General features: G+C 38.0%; 1 protein-coding gene across 8 annotated transcripts in view; it reads right to left on the minus strand.

Annotated features, from left to right (window-relative positions):
- Nucleotides 1–17,553, minus strand: part of Cnot4 (CCR4-NOT transcription complex subunit 4) — a 104,884-nt gene that overhangs the window by 33,096 nt on the left and 54,235 nt on the right. For 5 of the 8 annotated variants that reach the window (XM_085683988.2, XM_085683989.2, XM_085683985.2 and 2 more), the window contains 2 exons: nt 14,825–14,958; nt 4,354–4,411 (listed from right to left, as the gene is read on the minus strand). In XM_085683988.2, the coding sequence (XP_085540114.1) occupies nt 4,354–4,411; nt 14,825–14,958 (192 nt within the window). The remainder of the gene's footprint in view (nt 1–4,353; nt 4,412–14,824; nt 14,959–17,553) is intronic. The other 3 variants (XM_085683990.2, XM_085683987.2, XM_085683992.2) reach the window with 1 other exon arrangement.

Below are 17,553 nucleotides of genomic sequence, written 5' to 3' on the forward strand. Positions count from 1 at the left end.
TATCTGAAAAATAATATAGTATTTTGGTTGCGAAAATTGTTAGGCATGTTATATATGTATGTAAGTCTAGTCCTTGGGAGGTTTAGGTAAAGAGAATCAGAAACTCAAGGCCAGTGTCAGCCTTATTTACAAAACCAGCTTGTAAATAAAACCCTGTCTTAAAATAAAAAAAGAAAAATGTCAAAACTGATTATATGATAAAGATTAGATCTTGTAACTACTTTTAATTTCCTTTGTAACAAAAAAATTTTAAGGTTTATTTTATGTGTATGAATATGCATCTTGCCTGTGTGTATCTGTGTGTATATATATACACCACATGTGTGCATGGTATCCACAGAGGTCAAAAGAGGATATTGGATCCCCAGGAACTAGAGGTAGGATGGTCATGAGCCACCATATTGGTACTAGGAATCAAAAAACCTAGGTCCTCTGCAAAAGCATCCAGCCCCAATTACTTTTAGCTCATTTTTAAAAAATTATGTATGCAGGGCAGTGGTGGCACATGCTTTTAATCCTAGCACTTGGGAGGCAGGTGGATCTCTGTGAGTTCAAGGTCAGACTGGTCAACAAAGTTCCAGAACAGCCAGAGCTGACACACCTGTCTCAAACCCCCCACCCTCAAAAAAAAAAAAGTCAATTCAAAACATACAAAGGCACAGACTTTAAGCTATTTTACACAATTTGTGACTAAAAACTTTAGAAAAATATTGCATTTTAGTTTTATCAGTTTTTTACCTACATTGTGGGAAAATGGCTATTCTTTATACAAGAGATTAAAAATATAGTAATTTTACCAAAATACAAAGGTGTATGGAGAGCCAGAAAAATGACTCAGTAAAAGTCCTTGTTCCACAAACATGAGAACATAAAAAAGACAGGTGTGGAAGCACATGAATAGAACCCAGTGCCGGGAAAGCCAAGACATGTTGAACCCCAAGAGCACAGCTGGTTAGTTAGGCTAGCCAAGGTAAGCTCCAGGCTCAGTGAAAGACCCCACTATGAAAAACAAATCAAAATATTAAGATGAATGGGGCCAGAAAGATGTCTCAGTAGATAAATATGCCTACCATACTGAGTTTGATTCCCAGGATTCACATGGCAGGAAGAGAGACCTGACTCCCACAAGTTGTCACCCCAACTCCACACAAGAGCTGTGGGTTGTGAACATGCCCCCCACAGTGTGTGTGTGTGTGTGTGTGTGTGTGTGTGTGTGTGTGTGTGAGAGAGAGAGAGAGAGAGAGAGAGAGAGAGAGAGACAATGAGCTGTCCAACACTGTCTATAAAAATGAGTGAAGGCCTGGCTATGAGAGCAAACTTGGTGTTTTCTTATTATTATTAAGCTCTGTGGGAGGCTATTTGCCCAGGCTCAAAGGGCTAAAAACTGGACTAAACCGGCTATCTGAGAATGCAGTAAATCACTTCCCCAAATTGAGTCAAGGGAGCTGCTAGCAACAGCTGCTGTGCATGTGAGACAAGAGGACCTTAACCAGTCTCCAGCTGCCACGAGAGACCCTGATGCCATTGCTGCTGCTTCCCCTCCCCGAGGCGAGTGGAGGGGATGTAAGAATTTCTCTTCCTAAAATAAACTGAGCTGGCTACACCCAGCTTGTTTTCTGGAAGTCTGGGCTGTTGACCCCACCCCCACCCCAAACACACACACCATGCCTACTCAACTCTTATTCCCAAGGGGAAGTTCAATGGGACAAAGCAGCAGATCAAAGCAACAGAGCTAAGCAAAGTTTTATATTTTGCTCAAGTTTCTGTGTATCGATGTGTGTGTGTGTGTGTGTGTGTGTGTGTGTGTGTGTGTTTGTGTGTGTGTGTGTAGTTGTTGTTATGGGAATATACAGTGAGCAAAAACCACACTTGCTAGCAAAAAGAAAAGGAATACTAATGGGGGAACAACTCCAAAGTAAAAATTCAGAAGGCAAGCTAGCTTAAACCATTTATATAGGATCAAAACAACCAAGAACTGAAGTCGATTTGAAGGATGCTGGTGCATTGTGATACTCTACAGTTGTATGTGGTTATCAAAGTAATTTTGATTAAGAAGAGACTAACTTAATAAAGTCAAAAATTATACAATGGAAAAGAAAGCATTTTCAAAAATAATGCTGGCATAACTGGATGTTGGCATATATAAGAATGGAAATAGGCCCGTTATCTATCACCCTACACAAAACTCAAGTCCATCAAAGACCTCAACACAATCAGTTACACTGAACCTGACAAAAGAGAAAGTGGGGAACAGCCTTGAACGCACTGTTACAGAAGACAACTTCCTGAGTAGAACACAGTAACATAGACTCCAAAACTGACAATAAATGGGACCTCATAAAACTGAAAAACTTCTGTAAGGCAAAGGACATCATCAATAGAACTGCAGCCTACAAAATGGGAAACAATCTTCACCAACCCCACATCTGACAGAGTGATGATCTCCAAACCATATAAAGAACTCAAGAAATCAGACATCAAAAACCAAATAACCCAATTTCAAAATGGAGTGCAGGCCTAAAGAGAATTCTCATCAGGCAGAGAAACACTTAAAGAAATGTCGTTCATCATCCTTACCCACCAGGGAAATGAAAATCAGACCGGCTAAGATCAAAAACACCAATGACAGCTTATGTTGGCGAAGACGCAGAGTAAGGGGAACACTCCTCCATTGCTGGTGGCAGTGTAAACTTGTACAGCCACTCTGGAAATCATTATGGCGGTTTCTCAGAAAATTGGGACCCAGCAATACCACTCTTGGGCATATACCCAAAGGATGCTCCATCATACCACAAGGAAACTTGATCAGCTATATAAATAGCAGCTTTATTTGCAATAGCCAAAATCTGAAAACAAACTAAATGCCCCTCAATCAAAGAACAGATTAAATGTGGGATGCTTAATCAATGGAGTATTCTCAGCTGTTAAAAACAATGACATCAGGAAATTTGAAGGCAAATGAATGGAAGTAGAAAAAAATCATCCTGAGTGAGGTAATGCAGACCCAGAAGGACATGGTATGTATTCACTCATACGTGAATAGTAGCTGTAAAGTAAAGAATAACCACGCTACAATCCATAGACCCAGAGAGGCTAGTTAACAAAGCGGGATAGATACATGGATCTTCCTGGGAAAGGAAAATAAAAGAGATCTTCTGGATGGACTGGAGACTGCTGGGAATGGGAACTTGAGGGGTCAGGTTGCGAGGGGGGGGGCGGCAAGAAAGTACTTAAAGAGATGACAGGAAAGAGGGCGCTTTTCGGGGACAGGCAGAAACCTCATGCAAGTGAATCTTCCACAAATCTGCAAGGATAACCCCAGCTAAGCCTTCTAGTAATAGTGGGTATGTAGCCTGAACTGGCCATCTCCTGTGATCAGACTGGTGACTACCCCAATTGTCATTAGAGAACCTTTATTCAGTAGCTGATGGAAACAAATCAGAGACCCACAGACAAACATAAGACCGAGATCTGGGAATCCTGCAAAAGAGAGGGAAGGATTGTAGGAGCCAGAGGGGTAAAGGACATCAGATGAAAACCCACAGAACAACGAACCTGGCCCAAAGAAGCTCACAGTCTGTACCAACAATCAGGAAACCTGCATGGGACTGACCTAGGCACTCTACATATATGTGACAGTTGTGTAACTTATTCTATTTGTGGGATTCCTAACAATAGGAACAGGGGCTGACCATAATGCTTTGGTTGGCTCATGGGAACCTATTCCTCATTCTGAGTTGCCTTGTCCAGTCTAAATACAAGGGGAGATGCTTAGTCTTACCACAACTTGATATGCCAAGCTCTGTTGATACTCATAGGAGGCTTTCCCCTTTCTGAACAGAAACAGAGGAGTGGATTGGGGGATGGAGTGGGAGGGTAGCAGGAGGTAATGGGAGAAGAGGAAGGAGGGAAAATTGTGGTAGGGATGTAAAATAAAAAATGAATGACAAAAGAAAGAGATAGAGAGAAACAGAGAAACAGAGAGAGAGAGAGAGAGAGAGAGAGAGACTTAAAGAAACAATCATCGCCATTAGCCATTAGGGAAATATGAATCAAAACTATTTTGAGATTCCATCTTACACTTACCTGTCAGAATGGCTATGATCAATGGCACAAGTGACAACTCATGCTAGAGAGGATGTGAAGCAAAAAAAGAAAGAAGAGACTAACATGCTCTATACATTCTATGAAGAAAAGATGCTATTATACATTTAACAAGGCAGTCCATCAAGGTATTTTTAAATTGTGTCAGTATTTAAAGTATTTTTCCAATTTGAAAAAAATTTACTTGCATACAACACTTTGCTTTTAGGTTACAGCAGATAAATTAAAGAAATTTTATCTAAATCTTACCTGTTGGGAATTATCCCCATTCCCTATACTGAGAGAATCTGAAGGTTTGTCAATGGGGCTGTAAAAGAAAACAAACTGAGTAAAAGGAGAGTAAATCATTCAAACAAAAATACACTCACACACACACACACACATACACCAACGGACACAAGCACACACGTGCACGCACGCACATGCACACACACACAAACAAAACCCACAAAAAATTCCCCCAAAGTTAAGAATAAACACCTTGTCATCTGAACAATGCTTTTGAAACACTATAATGTGAAATCTTATGTAAGATAGTAAGGGTTCAAAACACGTAAGGGAAAGCCTCAACCTTCTCTTCCCCCAGAGAAACTCACGCTCTAATTAGTCCTCAAAACTTAAAGCTGAAATAAACGGCTGATGGGAGAGGTTAAAAAACGACAAAAGCAAACAGTGATTAACTTACTTTTCAGCATGTTTGACAGAGGACAAAAAGTATGGAAATGTTCTCTACAGGCACTTAGAAACCATAAATTTCTTTTACTACTTCTACCATTATTAATCTTATCTAAGGAGGAGAAGGCAAGTGTGTATATTATACATTCAAACAAGATAAATGACACATACTTGGTGCAGGACAATTCTGTATTCTATCAATTATGTTTTAAATAAATGTTGATTGACCAGTAGCCAGGCAGGAAGTGTAGGCTTTTAAATTTTTATTTTAAGGACTTTAACCTTTTGCTATTCTCAAAAAGCTAAGAAATGGGCTGGATCTAGCCATCAAAGTCATGGCTTTAATCCTCTCTATATTGCTTAGCAAATTAAGGCTCATGAGGTCAGAAAGAGAGAAATACAGTAAAAGAAAGATTCAAAGTTTAAAAAAAACCCTAAATGTTTAAGAGTGTGTTAAAAATATATGCAAGCTAAAGATTAAAGTCCTTAAAATAAAAAAGAGAGAGTAGTTGGGTTGTGGTGGTACACACCTTTAATCCCAAGACTTGTGAGGCAGAGGCAGACAGACCTCTGTGAATTCAAGGTGTGGTGGTGCACACCTTTAATCCCAGCATTTGGGAGGCAGACATAGGTGGATCTCTGTAAGTTCAAAGACAGCCTGGTCTACAGAGGGAGTTTCAAGACAGTGAAAGATATACAGAGAATCTGTCTCAAAAAGTAAAGTAAAAATAAAAAATAAAACCAGGTTAAAGTAAAGCCACATAAAGATAAAAAATATAGAGAATCTTGATACTGTATGTAATTATGCCCTCTCTGAATAGTTTAAATGCTGAGGAAGGAACAACAGCTGCTAAAAGATACTGGTTTATAAATGCTGCTAAATTAATCCAAGATAGGTATTTTGAAAATACCTTGACTTCAAAATTGAAGTCAAAAGGTATGTTACTTTGGAGAAGAGATTTTGCTTTTGTTTCCACAGAAAATGAGAGGCTGGGGATTCATTCTGAGTTAAAAAAAAAAAAATCAGGTTTGATCAAGGAAGACCACCAGAAAAATCTCTGGTAGGAACAGATTGCCCAGATGTCTGAGTTCTACATCCAGAACAGATTCAAACCTGCTGCCTGAGATGATCAAGCCTCACAGGATACTCCAGTCAGGACTTGATCAGAATTCAAAATTTTCTTTAGGTCCCCATAAAATTATCAGTCCCCCCAACCAGCAAAAAGTAGCCTGGAATACTATGCCCACATTAAAAAAAAATGGACTATGGATATTTTCCTTTGTTTAAAAAAGGGGGGTGGAGCAGTGCAGGACAATTCTGTATTCTGTCAATTATGTTTTAAATAAATGCTGATTGGCCAGCAGCCAGGCAGGAAGTATAAGTGGGACAACCAGACAGGAGTAGAGGCAGGGCAATGAGAACAGAAGTATTCTAGAAAGAAGGAAGTTCTTCCTGCAGTCCTACCCAGACACCAAAGAAGCAGGATGTAACCTGTCCTGCTGAAAAAGGTTCTGGGCCATGTGACTAACATAGATAAGAATAATGGGTTAATATAAGTATAAGAGCTAATACAAAGCCTGAGCTAATGGGCCAATCAGTTTATAACTTATGTAGAACTCTATCTGATTTTCTCTGGGATTAAACAGCTGGGGGACCAGGCAGGACAGAAACCCCAACAAGAAGGCCCACATTACACATAGTTTAATGAAAACAATTTTTTTCTAACAAAAATAACAATTATCTTCATACATAGAAAACATAGTACAATGGTTAAGAGAAATTGCATATTGAAGCTTGTTTTAATGTATCTCATTCAAAGACAAAATAAAAATTCCTAAAACTAACCTAATTAATTTCTATAACCAATTCCACTTACTTCAGAAAATGGACAAAAGTATTACTACTCAAATGTGTCCACAGAAATACACAAATACTTGCTTTAAACAACCTATTACCCAACCTGAATCCCAAGCATATCTTCTACAGAGATGCTGCGAGACACACTAGATAATCTGACAGACTGCACACTATGATCAGCTATGAAACTGTTTAAGTGATTTATACACTAAGAGGAGAAATGGAAAAGAAGAGCATTAAAGGTGGAAACAGGTTTCAAATGACTTCATATAAGAGAAAACTTATTAGTTCCAACAAAAAGATGGTACAAATTAACAAAGATAATGACAGGAAACAGGCCAGAAGACAGAGAGCAATGGGAATAAGCAATACTTAACAGCAACATTTGTGTGTGTGTGTATGCACAAGTATATGTGTAAGCAGAACATGAAGGACAAAGGACAGATTGCTGGCGTCAGTTCTTTCTACCATATGTATTCATATGCAAAAACACATACACACAAATAACCATTATGTCCAGAAAAATATGTATAAACCCTATAGATAAAATTTATAAAGATTTTCATAAAAAGCCTTTATTTTTTAACAAATATTATTCCAAGAGAAACTATTTTTAAATTAACCTGAACTCTTTGAAAGCTAAATATATATTTAAATTTACTTATATAAATTTTATATTTATATAAATGTTTATCTGAATAAATTTATTTATCCAATCAAATAAAATAGACAATATAAAGCTTAATGTCATTATCTCCAGAGATTCTGACTCAGTCTGAGCTCAAACACCTGGCATGCTAGTCAGCTTTCTGTCAATTTGATCATAATCAGGGTTATCTGGGAAGAGGGACCCTCAACTGAGAAAATAACTCATCAGACTGATCTGTAGGAAAGTTTATAGAGCATTTCCTTGACTAATGATTGATGCAAAAGGACCCAGTCCATTGTAGGTGGTACCACTTCTGGACAGATGGGCTTGGGTTGTATAATAAAGCAGGTTAATTGAGCCATGGACAGCAAGCCAGTAAGCAGCATTCCTCCATGATCTTTACTTCAATTCCTGCCTCTCCTCCTGTCCCGACTTTCCTTCATGAAAGTCGTAAGTCATAAGCTTCTACTACAGCTGCAAAATTCTGCTCATGGTGTTTATCTCAGCAGCAAAAAGCAGACTGGGATACCTGGTTACTGATGATCTAACAAATGAACTAAAGAGAAGGAACACAGCAAAAAGTGGTCAAGTCTCCTAAGTCTCTCAAGTTACTGAATTTTATAAGGAGTCACTGGTAAATTTCTATGTTTTATTTTAAATATATAGTAACCACAATTCAAAACTATCTGTAATCAAACAATGTAGGTCATACAGCCGAGTCTCTTGTGTGATCTTTGCCCTCCCCTAACTTGTCAAAAGTCAATGCTTAGGATTTTACATCCCTTTCTTCCTCAGTGACAATGTTGTTAACCAAACCACAAAATAGTTTGATTGAGATTTTTAAAAAATTCTTGAACATAAGACAATTATACAATATAAGAACCAAACAAAAATTCATTTGGGGGAACTGAAAATGGGATAGAAAAAGTTGAGGATCTAGTTTCCTTGTTTATTAAATTCAAAAAGGAGGGGGGGAGTGGGGGGAGTGGGAGGGTGTTGGGAGGGGGGGCGGAAATGGAAACTTTTATAATTTAATAAAATTTACTAAAAAAAAAAAAACAAAATACTGTATTTTAGTTACATTTTAAATATATGGTAAATTTATATAAAAATGCCAATAGACCATTCCAACTTTAAATGGCATGTTGCTGTATACACAAATGCATATATAATCTGCTTCTACATGAATATATTTAATTATATTTAGATAAGATTATTTACATATATTCACTTTAATTTTTCATGTTTACCAAAGTTTTAAAAATCTTGAGAGATACTTACATGTGATACCACAAATGATATACTTAAATTACTGACATACAAAACTTATCTTCACAAAATGCATTTTATTTTGTATAGGCTTTAAATACACATCAATATTTAAAATACTACTATGCTATTAAAATACGGCCAACTTTTAAGTGGCACAATTAGCTCTTTGCAGGCAAGAAAACAAATGCCTCAGTAAACCTGAAGCGTTTATAGATGAGCAAATGCTTTAATTGGTTTCCTCATAACCTCTAGACCTACTTAACATTAAGCGAAAATAAATGCCTTGATTTCTACAGGCATTAACAAAGAATTAATTTGGGGGTGTCTCTCTTTGAGACAGGGTCTCTTTACATATTCTTGGTGTCCTATAACTTATTATGTAGACCAGTGTGGTCTTGAACTCATGTCTCTGCCTGGAATTAAAGGCTAAGAATTATTCTTAATAATGAAGCTGAAAGACATCTAAAGATGTGGAAAGCCTTCCTACACAGTGAGTAAAGTCTTCATTTCTTCATTCTATCATTGTAATGAAGTTTAACTTTCCAAAAGATATTATATATTTAAGATAACTTAAACACACAATTGCTTTTTTTTGGGGGGGGGCAGTGCAGTGAACTTTATTGATGGTATTCAAAAAAGTAGGGCTCCCTAAGCCCCTTCTGTTATTCTGGGGGTCTGGGATGGAAACTGTGAGGGAGACGCTCAGTGTCAAGGGTTGAGTTAGGACAGGAACTGCTTAGCAGCCGAGGCCTCTCTCTTGTTGTGTCCTTGCTGGGATGGGTGGTCCAGAGCGGGCTTCATACTCCTTGGAGGCCATGTAGGCCATGAGGTCCACTACTTTTGCTGTAGCAGAATTCATTGTCAGACCAGGAAATGAGCTTTACAAAATTGTCATTGAGAGCCAATGCCAGCCCCAGCATTGAAGGTGGAAAAGTTGGAGTCACTGTTAAAGTCACAGGAGACAACCTGGTCCTCAGTATAGCCCAGGATGCCCTTTAGTAGGTCCTTGGATGCCTGTTTCACCACCTTCTTGATGTCTTCATACTTGGCAGCTTTCTCCAGGCAGCATGTGAGATCCACGACAGACACACTGGGGTAGGAACCCATGAGTTTCCCGTTCAGCTCTGGGATGACTTTGCCCACAGCCTTGGGCAGCACCAGTGGATGCAGGGATGATGTTCTGGGCAGTTTCACGGCCATCTTGCCACAGCTTCCCTGAGGGGTCATCAACAGTCTTCTGGGTGGCTGTGATGGCATGGACTATGATCGCATGTCCTTCCACAATGCCAAAGCTGTCATGGATGACCTTGGCCAAGGGGGATAAGCAGTTGGTAGTGCAGGAAGCATTGCTGACAATTTTGAGGGAACTGTCATACCTGCCATGGTACACACCCATTACAAACATGGGGGGCATGCGCAGAAGGTGCGGAGATGATGACCCTTTTGGCCCCACCCTTCAACTGGGCCCCAGCCTTCTCCATTGTGGTGAAAACACTGGTCGACTCCACAACATATTTGGTAGACTCAACATATTCGACACCGGCATCACCCCATTTGACGTCGGCGGGATCTCGCTCCTGGAAGACGGTAATGGCCTGCCCATTGATGACAAGCTTCCCATTCTCAGCCTTAACTGTGCCTTTGAACTTGTTATGGATGAAGTCATACTGGAACACGTAGACCATGTAGTTGAGGTCAATGAAAGGGTCACTGATGGAAACAATCTCCCCTTTGCCAGAAGTGAAGGCAGCCCTGGCAACCAAGTGTCCAATGCGGCCAAATCTGTTCACTCCGACCTTCACCATCATGTCTCTGGAACGAGGCTGGCACTACACAAAAAGAAGTGGCTGTCTCTAGAACAGGGAGGAGCCACAATTGCTTTTTTGATGTACCTTCTCTTCTGGAAATAAAGGACCCAAAGAACTTTCTCTTTTAAAAACATGTTATTTGTGTATTTACTTATGTGTGGTCCCATGTGCATACATCGAGGCCAAAGGAAGAACTTGGAAGGTCTGCTTTATCACTCTTCACTGTATTTCCTTGAGACACAGCCTCTCTTAATGGATCTGAAGCTAGGCTGATGTTGAGAAATCATTCTTCTTCTACTGTGGACAAATGTTTTACATGGTTTACAATCTGTATTTTTACTTTTGCATAAAACTCAGAACTGTTTACAAGTAATCAAGTGTCTCCTCGCCAACTGTCAGCACTAAGGTTACAGGTGCTTGAGATTTCAACTCTGGTCTTTACGCTTTTGTAGCAAGTACCTCACCTGCTGAGCCATTTGCCCAGGCTCTCACATCCTACCTCAACCATCCCTATCCTGACTCATTCAGTGAGAAAGAATCTACAATGGTTCATTTTTAATATAAAAGTGTTTCAAGTGACCTTGGAGTTTAGATTAGCAGGGGGTATTGGGTCCCCTGTCCAAATAGCTAGTGCTTATTTGTCTAGGCCTTTTAGCTATCTTTCATTCATGCTTAGAGTTTTGTTGGAGGAGATCTGTTTGTGTTGATTGCTCAGACATCACAATAAACTTTCATCTCAGGATGGAAAAGTACAGGCCATAGTATGTTATATGACTAGGTATATGCATTGAAGGGAATGGGTAACAAAAAGTAGATAACATGAAAATTGCACCTCCTGCAGTACTCAGCAAATGGTGAAGAGGGGGAAAGGACCCTCATTAGGGATATAAGAATAACTGTTTTGCACCTAATGGGAGTATATAATTAGCCTGCCTGTTACTTTGTCTGAGTTGGTACCCTATCTAGCAAGGTCATAAAGTATCTCACTATTGCCACTGAGTCTCTAGTACTAGTTACTATGAAATGGGGGACCCATTACTCCCATCTAACTTTTTAAACAAATCCTTTAGATCAGTGGCTCTATTAACTTTTTAAACTATAGTCAACTTAAATGGGGTAAGCATCCCCCAGGTGACTTAACAGCTATCCACTATGTATGCACATGTGCAGTAACTACAAATAAATCAGAATCAGACAGGGATTGAAAAGAAATAAAGACAGAATTCATAACAGAAAACCAAACCAATTTTAATGTAAGAAATTAACCAATTTTAATGAAGTATCCTAGTTTAGCAGACTTTTACCCATTTACTTACTAATAAACAGCTCTGGACTTACTCAAAAATAAAACCGGAGATTGTAAATCATTTGTCTACAATAAAGGGAAGTTTTTCTGGAGATCCACAAAATGAAGGTCACTTTTGTGGCTCCTGTCTATACTTTTGAGAATCACTGTCCTCTACTATTCATAAATTCACCTCTAGCCTTCTCTAGCTAGCAGCATAGCAATGCCTCCATATATAAACAATGGGCACATAGAATTTTGCATAAAATTTCAGAGTTCATACATATTTTAATACTTACCAACCTATTAATGATTTGCCAAGTTCTCTTAGAGAGTATCTTGTACATTTTTTGACAAATTATATTACACTACACCATCTCCCTCCCCGCAACCCCAAAACAGGGTTTCTCTGTGTAGCCCTGGCTGGCCTCGAACTCAGAGATTCTCCTGCCTTTGCTTTTCATGCTGGGATTAAAGGCGGGAACCACCATCGCCTGGTACATTTTATGATTTTTAATTTCAAGAAATCCAGAGAAGAGGATTAATGCACTAATTCTTCACAATCTACTCAATTACTAAGGCATTCAGATGGCACCTGTCTGTCAGAGCACATTTAATTTTCAGTAAGAATATAGCCAAGTTCTTTCAAAGGGGAGTTAGAGATGGCAGTCAGCTGTAAACTGCATAGCACACACAAAAAGATGGCAATAACAACGATGATGATGGAGATGGGGATGACAACAATACACACTTCTTCATGAGGTAAAAACTGATAAATTCTTATGTCTTCCTGTTAACACCTTACTAGACAGTAGACTAGTGCCCTCTATCTGTGGTTAAAGGAAGTTTAAAACACTATCAATTCTTTGAAAGAAAACTCCGGTATCCCAGAGATGTTCAGACAAAATGGTTTCACTTAAAACAAATATAACTGATATTAAATTCTTTCCTAGCAATTTCTCCTTTAAAATTTTGGCATAGTTTTAAATGATAGCAAAGTAAGATAAATCTAGTCTTTAAAGTGACAGATTTTGGTCGGAATCTGGTCTCTATAGCACATTTGTATGGAATACTTGTTAACACTTAGCTCTCTTTTAGTTTTCTTATCTGAAGTAATAATGACAATATCTGCCACACGGGACTATTAAGATTAAATTAGCACATCAAATTTTCATTTGCATCTTCCTTTCACTTTAGTCTGAATTTAACATCTTCATGAGCCACATCAAGTCATACTGGGCAATGTGATTCTTACCACTAGGTCTACTCAGTGTTCACAGCACAATAGCCCAACAAGGTACTATTCTTTTCATAATCTTCAGTTGTTGCACCATGTCTCAATCTACATTTTATAGCACATACCCATCCTTTATGCATTACAGTTGGTGGCTTCCTTGTTTCCTGCTTTCATTTCAGTACTTGTAGTCCATCATTCAAAGCAACTTAATCATGCAGAAAAACTATTTTAATAAGACCAATGATGTAAGTAAATGCTGAGTATATCAGAAATGTTTACTACAATAATCTCATTCTTTTTCAAATACCACAGACGTGGTAGGTAATGAGCAGTAGCACTTGGTTTGTCATCTAGAAAGGGTAGTACAAACAATCAAAGTAGAGGGTCAATTTGTTCAAATCAAAAGATATGGCTGGGGCTGGAGAGATGGCTCAGAGGTTAAGAGCATTGCCTGCTCTTCCAAAGGTCCTGAGTTCAATTCCCAGCAACCACATGGTGGCTCACAACCATCTGTAATGGGGTCTGGTGCCCTCTTCTGGCCTGCAGGCATACACACAGACAGAATATTGTATACATAATAAATAAAAATATATTTAAAAAAAGATATGGCTGAATTTAGGCTTTATTTCTAACTTTAACATTATTTAATATACAGTGATTATATGTTTTATGTTGACATCTATTTATATATCTATATACATATGCACACCCACTATGTGTAAGTGTATAAGAAATGAACACATTTAAATAGTCTTTAATATTTAAATAATCTTCAGCATCAAAGGGAATAGATAGCAGCTTTAAAATTTTAAACACAATAATATGTTCCACGGAAGACTCTGACAATAATCTGTGTAAATTTTACTGATACACTTGAAAGCTGGTTATTTTACTAGACAAGAACTCTACTATTTAAAGCTAGACATCAAAACACATCACTTAAAGACGATTCAGGTAGCAAACAGTGAAATCCCAAAGTTATTAGTTAACTCTACAATATTTGACAACTTATAGCAAAGAACAGTTTAAGACATAAAGATCATTAAATCATCATGAGGCTTTGTATTAAATTTTACAAATTTGTTTAAACATTCACTCAATTTCTACCACCCAGACCATGTAAGAGGTTGAAGACAAGAAGACTGCTTGTTCCCAAAGGTAAGACTCCAAATATGTGACGCTCTGTCCTCATAGGATGCAACATCAGTGATCCCCTAGATTAAACAACCACTCACACTTATAACACAAACACACACCACTTCGGGTGAAGACCCTTTTCTCTTTCAGAATATGTTTTCTCCATAGTGTTATGAAAAAGACCTTAAATTGGGTGGCAAGAGCTTTTCATTCCCTACGCAACACAGGGTTCTTGTTTTTTAAAGTCTGAGAAGGCCAAGAACTTCCTCTTTAGCCCAGACAGTGACCTTAAACTTGTGACTCCCCTTCACCAGCCTCTTAAGTGCTAGGATTAGAGATGTGAGCACTGTACCTAGCTCTGTGATTTCCTTTCAGCATGCAAAGTTGTTCCTGTCTGTAAATAAGAGCCAAGAGTGAAGGCCCCAAAAAGCTAAGTGTTATCAGGGAGCAGTGAGCAATAGAAATTCAAATTTAGCTATGCCTTGTAACATACACCTTTAATCCCAGGACTCAGGAGGCAAAGGCAAGAGGATCTCTGTAAGTTCAATGCTAGCCTTAGTCAACATAGTGAGTTCCAGGTCAGTAAAGACTACTCTATAAGACTCTGTTTTTTAAGACAAAATAAAATAAATATCATACTCAGAAACTATTACATGACAGTTCTATATAGCTGAAGATGATGTATAAATGACAGGTCTTGTTATGAATTTAGTCTAAAAAGACATAACAATGAAAAGAATGACAAACAGGAAGGAAAGACATCTGACTAGAGTAGTATCAGTATTGAGTCAGTACTTACGTATCATACCTCTGCAATGGTGTCACTTTGTTCTTATTCTTATCAACTGAACCCGTAGATAGCTGAAGAAAATTGGGATTTAATTTATATAATTCTTGCAGTAGCTTCTGTTCATACTCTTGGTGTTTACCTGCCTAATAAAAGAAGAAATAAAAACTGCAGTGGGATTCAAAAATATAAGTTCTGGTATGAAACGCATAGCTACTTTTTATTTATTAAAGGTACAGTAAAGAGGACATTAGTTTTCTCACAGAATCAGAATCTGAGGATGATGCTACCAAACTTTTAGACCAACAAGTCATTCCAGTCAAGCTACACACACTACAGATACTCCAGAGACCAAATCATTCCATTAGAACCATATGTAGAGAACAATTTCACTACATCAATGCACCAGGAGGGCACTGAGCTAGCTCAGTGGGTAAAGGCATTTGTTGGCAAGCATGACAACCTGAGTATGATTCCTGGAAAACACGTACAGTAGGAGAGAATGAACCCCACAGCTATCCTCTGACTTCTACATATGTGCTGTGGCATGTGTGCATGTGCACACATATATGCACATGTACACACACATATATACAAATGAATAAATACAATAAAAAATTTAAATTACTTGCAGTTTCTTTCATAAAACTAAGTCATCTAATAGGTCGCTACTTAGTTAGCTTTAACTGTCAGCTGAATACAACTGAGAATCACCTAGAGGAATGTCAACTGAGGAATTGCCCAGATCAGTGGCCGGTGGGCACATCCGCTGGGGATTATCTTGATGGTTAATAGATGTAGGATAGCCTGGCCCCGCTCACTGTGGACACTATTCCTGGGTTATAAAAGAAAACTAGCTGTATATAAACAGATCAGTAGGAAAGTAAGTAGCATCTAAGTTCTTGCCCAGACTTCCCTCAAAGATCAACAACGCGTGAGCTAAAATAATCCCCCTTTCTCCCATAAATTGCGTTTGGTTATGTTGTTTGATACAGCAATCAAAAGAAAAGAAAACCAGAACATTTGATGATTAAACAAAATTTATCAACAGATTTTTGGTTTTATTAAGAGATCAACAGCACAATGAATTCACAGTTTTCTTACGTTTTTCTTTATCTTAACATCAGGTAAAAATGTCACTAATTTGTTTTCATTTGCTATTTTCTCCCTATCCAAAACAAAATAAAAATTAATGTCTTAAACTTCTAAACCAGGAATAAACAGTTTGCAGACAGTCGCTTTTGTCAAAAGGCTTTACTGGGACACAGTCTCACTATTCATTTATTTATGGTCTACAGGCTGTCTTGCTACAAAGTCAGAGTGAAGTTGTACAACAGGGATAGTGGAGCACAGTGACAGATGCCGCACGGCCTAGGAATCCTAAAATACTTTACTAGACTGGCCTTTACGGAAAACCTTGCTGGTACCCACTGTATATTCAAGAAAACACTCCTTCTTGTATTTTGGGATAGCTTTCTATCAGAAGGAAATGTCACAAATGGTACAGGAGAAACCAGGCAAGTATCACTGTAGAAGCAAACCATAAACAAAACAAATGGCAATGAAATATTTCTGAGCAGCATTTAACCACCTATATGTGTGTCTTGAATAAAAGGACATTTCTCTTACCAATGGGAATATCAACTATTTTAAAACTGTGATTTAACTGTGGCAAAATAAAAATGCAACAGAATAAAATAAAATCAAACTATGAAGTGAGGGTGGTGCCATCTAACTTAGCACAGACAGCTGCAGCACGCACAGCACACGGCACTGCTCCCTACTCTGACACACAAGCTGCTTACTCAATTTTGAGTTATATAGTAACAAAGATGGCTTTTGGGTTTTGTAATGATATAACTTTCTCAAATTTTCTTTCCATACTGAGAAATATTTTAGCATTAAAAACTATCAAATAATCTTAAAACCCAGGATGAATGAGTTTTAAGATAAGAAAAATATATTTAGATGCAAATTTTATATCTTTAAAACATGAACCACCTAGAAAAATCCTTTCTATAATCAATACTTCATGTGCTATTATAGTTTAGCCTGATACATTAGTGATTATGGAGCAGTTCATTCTGGCAGTGAAAAATCTTACCACGTGCATTTTTCTCCTATTGTTGAACAACAGATTTACATAAGATAAACTTGGAAATCCTTAGACAAATTTTCACTGTAATAACATGTGAGTTTTGGGTATATAGACATTACTTAAAAGACAGTTTGAAATGTTTCTATCTAGTTTTCATTCGAGAAGGTTAATCCAGGAGCTCGGGCGATGACTCAATGGGCAGAATGCTGCTGTACAAACACAAGGACGTGAGTTAGGGACCGAGTGTGTACGCGTGCGTGCATGCACGTGCCTGAAAAAAACAGAGTATATATGGAGAAGATAGTAGGATAATTGATTAGCCAGTTTCAGATCAACCAAATCGACCCTCAAAAATTAAGGTGAAGAGCCACATTTTATGTGTACCTTTGGTTTCCACACACCCATGCACACACATTCAAAAAACAAAGTTTCATTTAAAGAAAAAAATCACTTATAATAAAACAAAACCTTTTAAAATACTAACTGAAAAAATATGTATTTTGTCTGCCCTATTGAATATCATTATTTTAAACAGTTTTTTTTTAAATTTCAAAGACAATGCTGTAAAAAGTCACCAAGATGTTTAATATAATGGGACTTAATCTGCATTTACTCCAAGTCAAAAAGAGACAAAACTTCATGC

The sequence above is a fragment of the Myodes glareolus genome, chromosome 25 (genome assembly GCF_982192425.1).
Source record: "Myodes glareolus chromosome 25, mMyoGla1.1, whole genome shotgun sequence".
Classification (NCBI taxonomy): Eukaryota; Metazoa; Chordata; class Mammalia; order Rodentia; family Cricetidae; genus Myodes; species Myodes glareolus.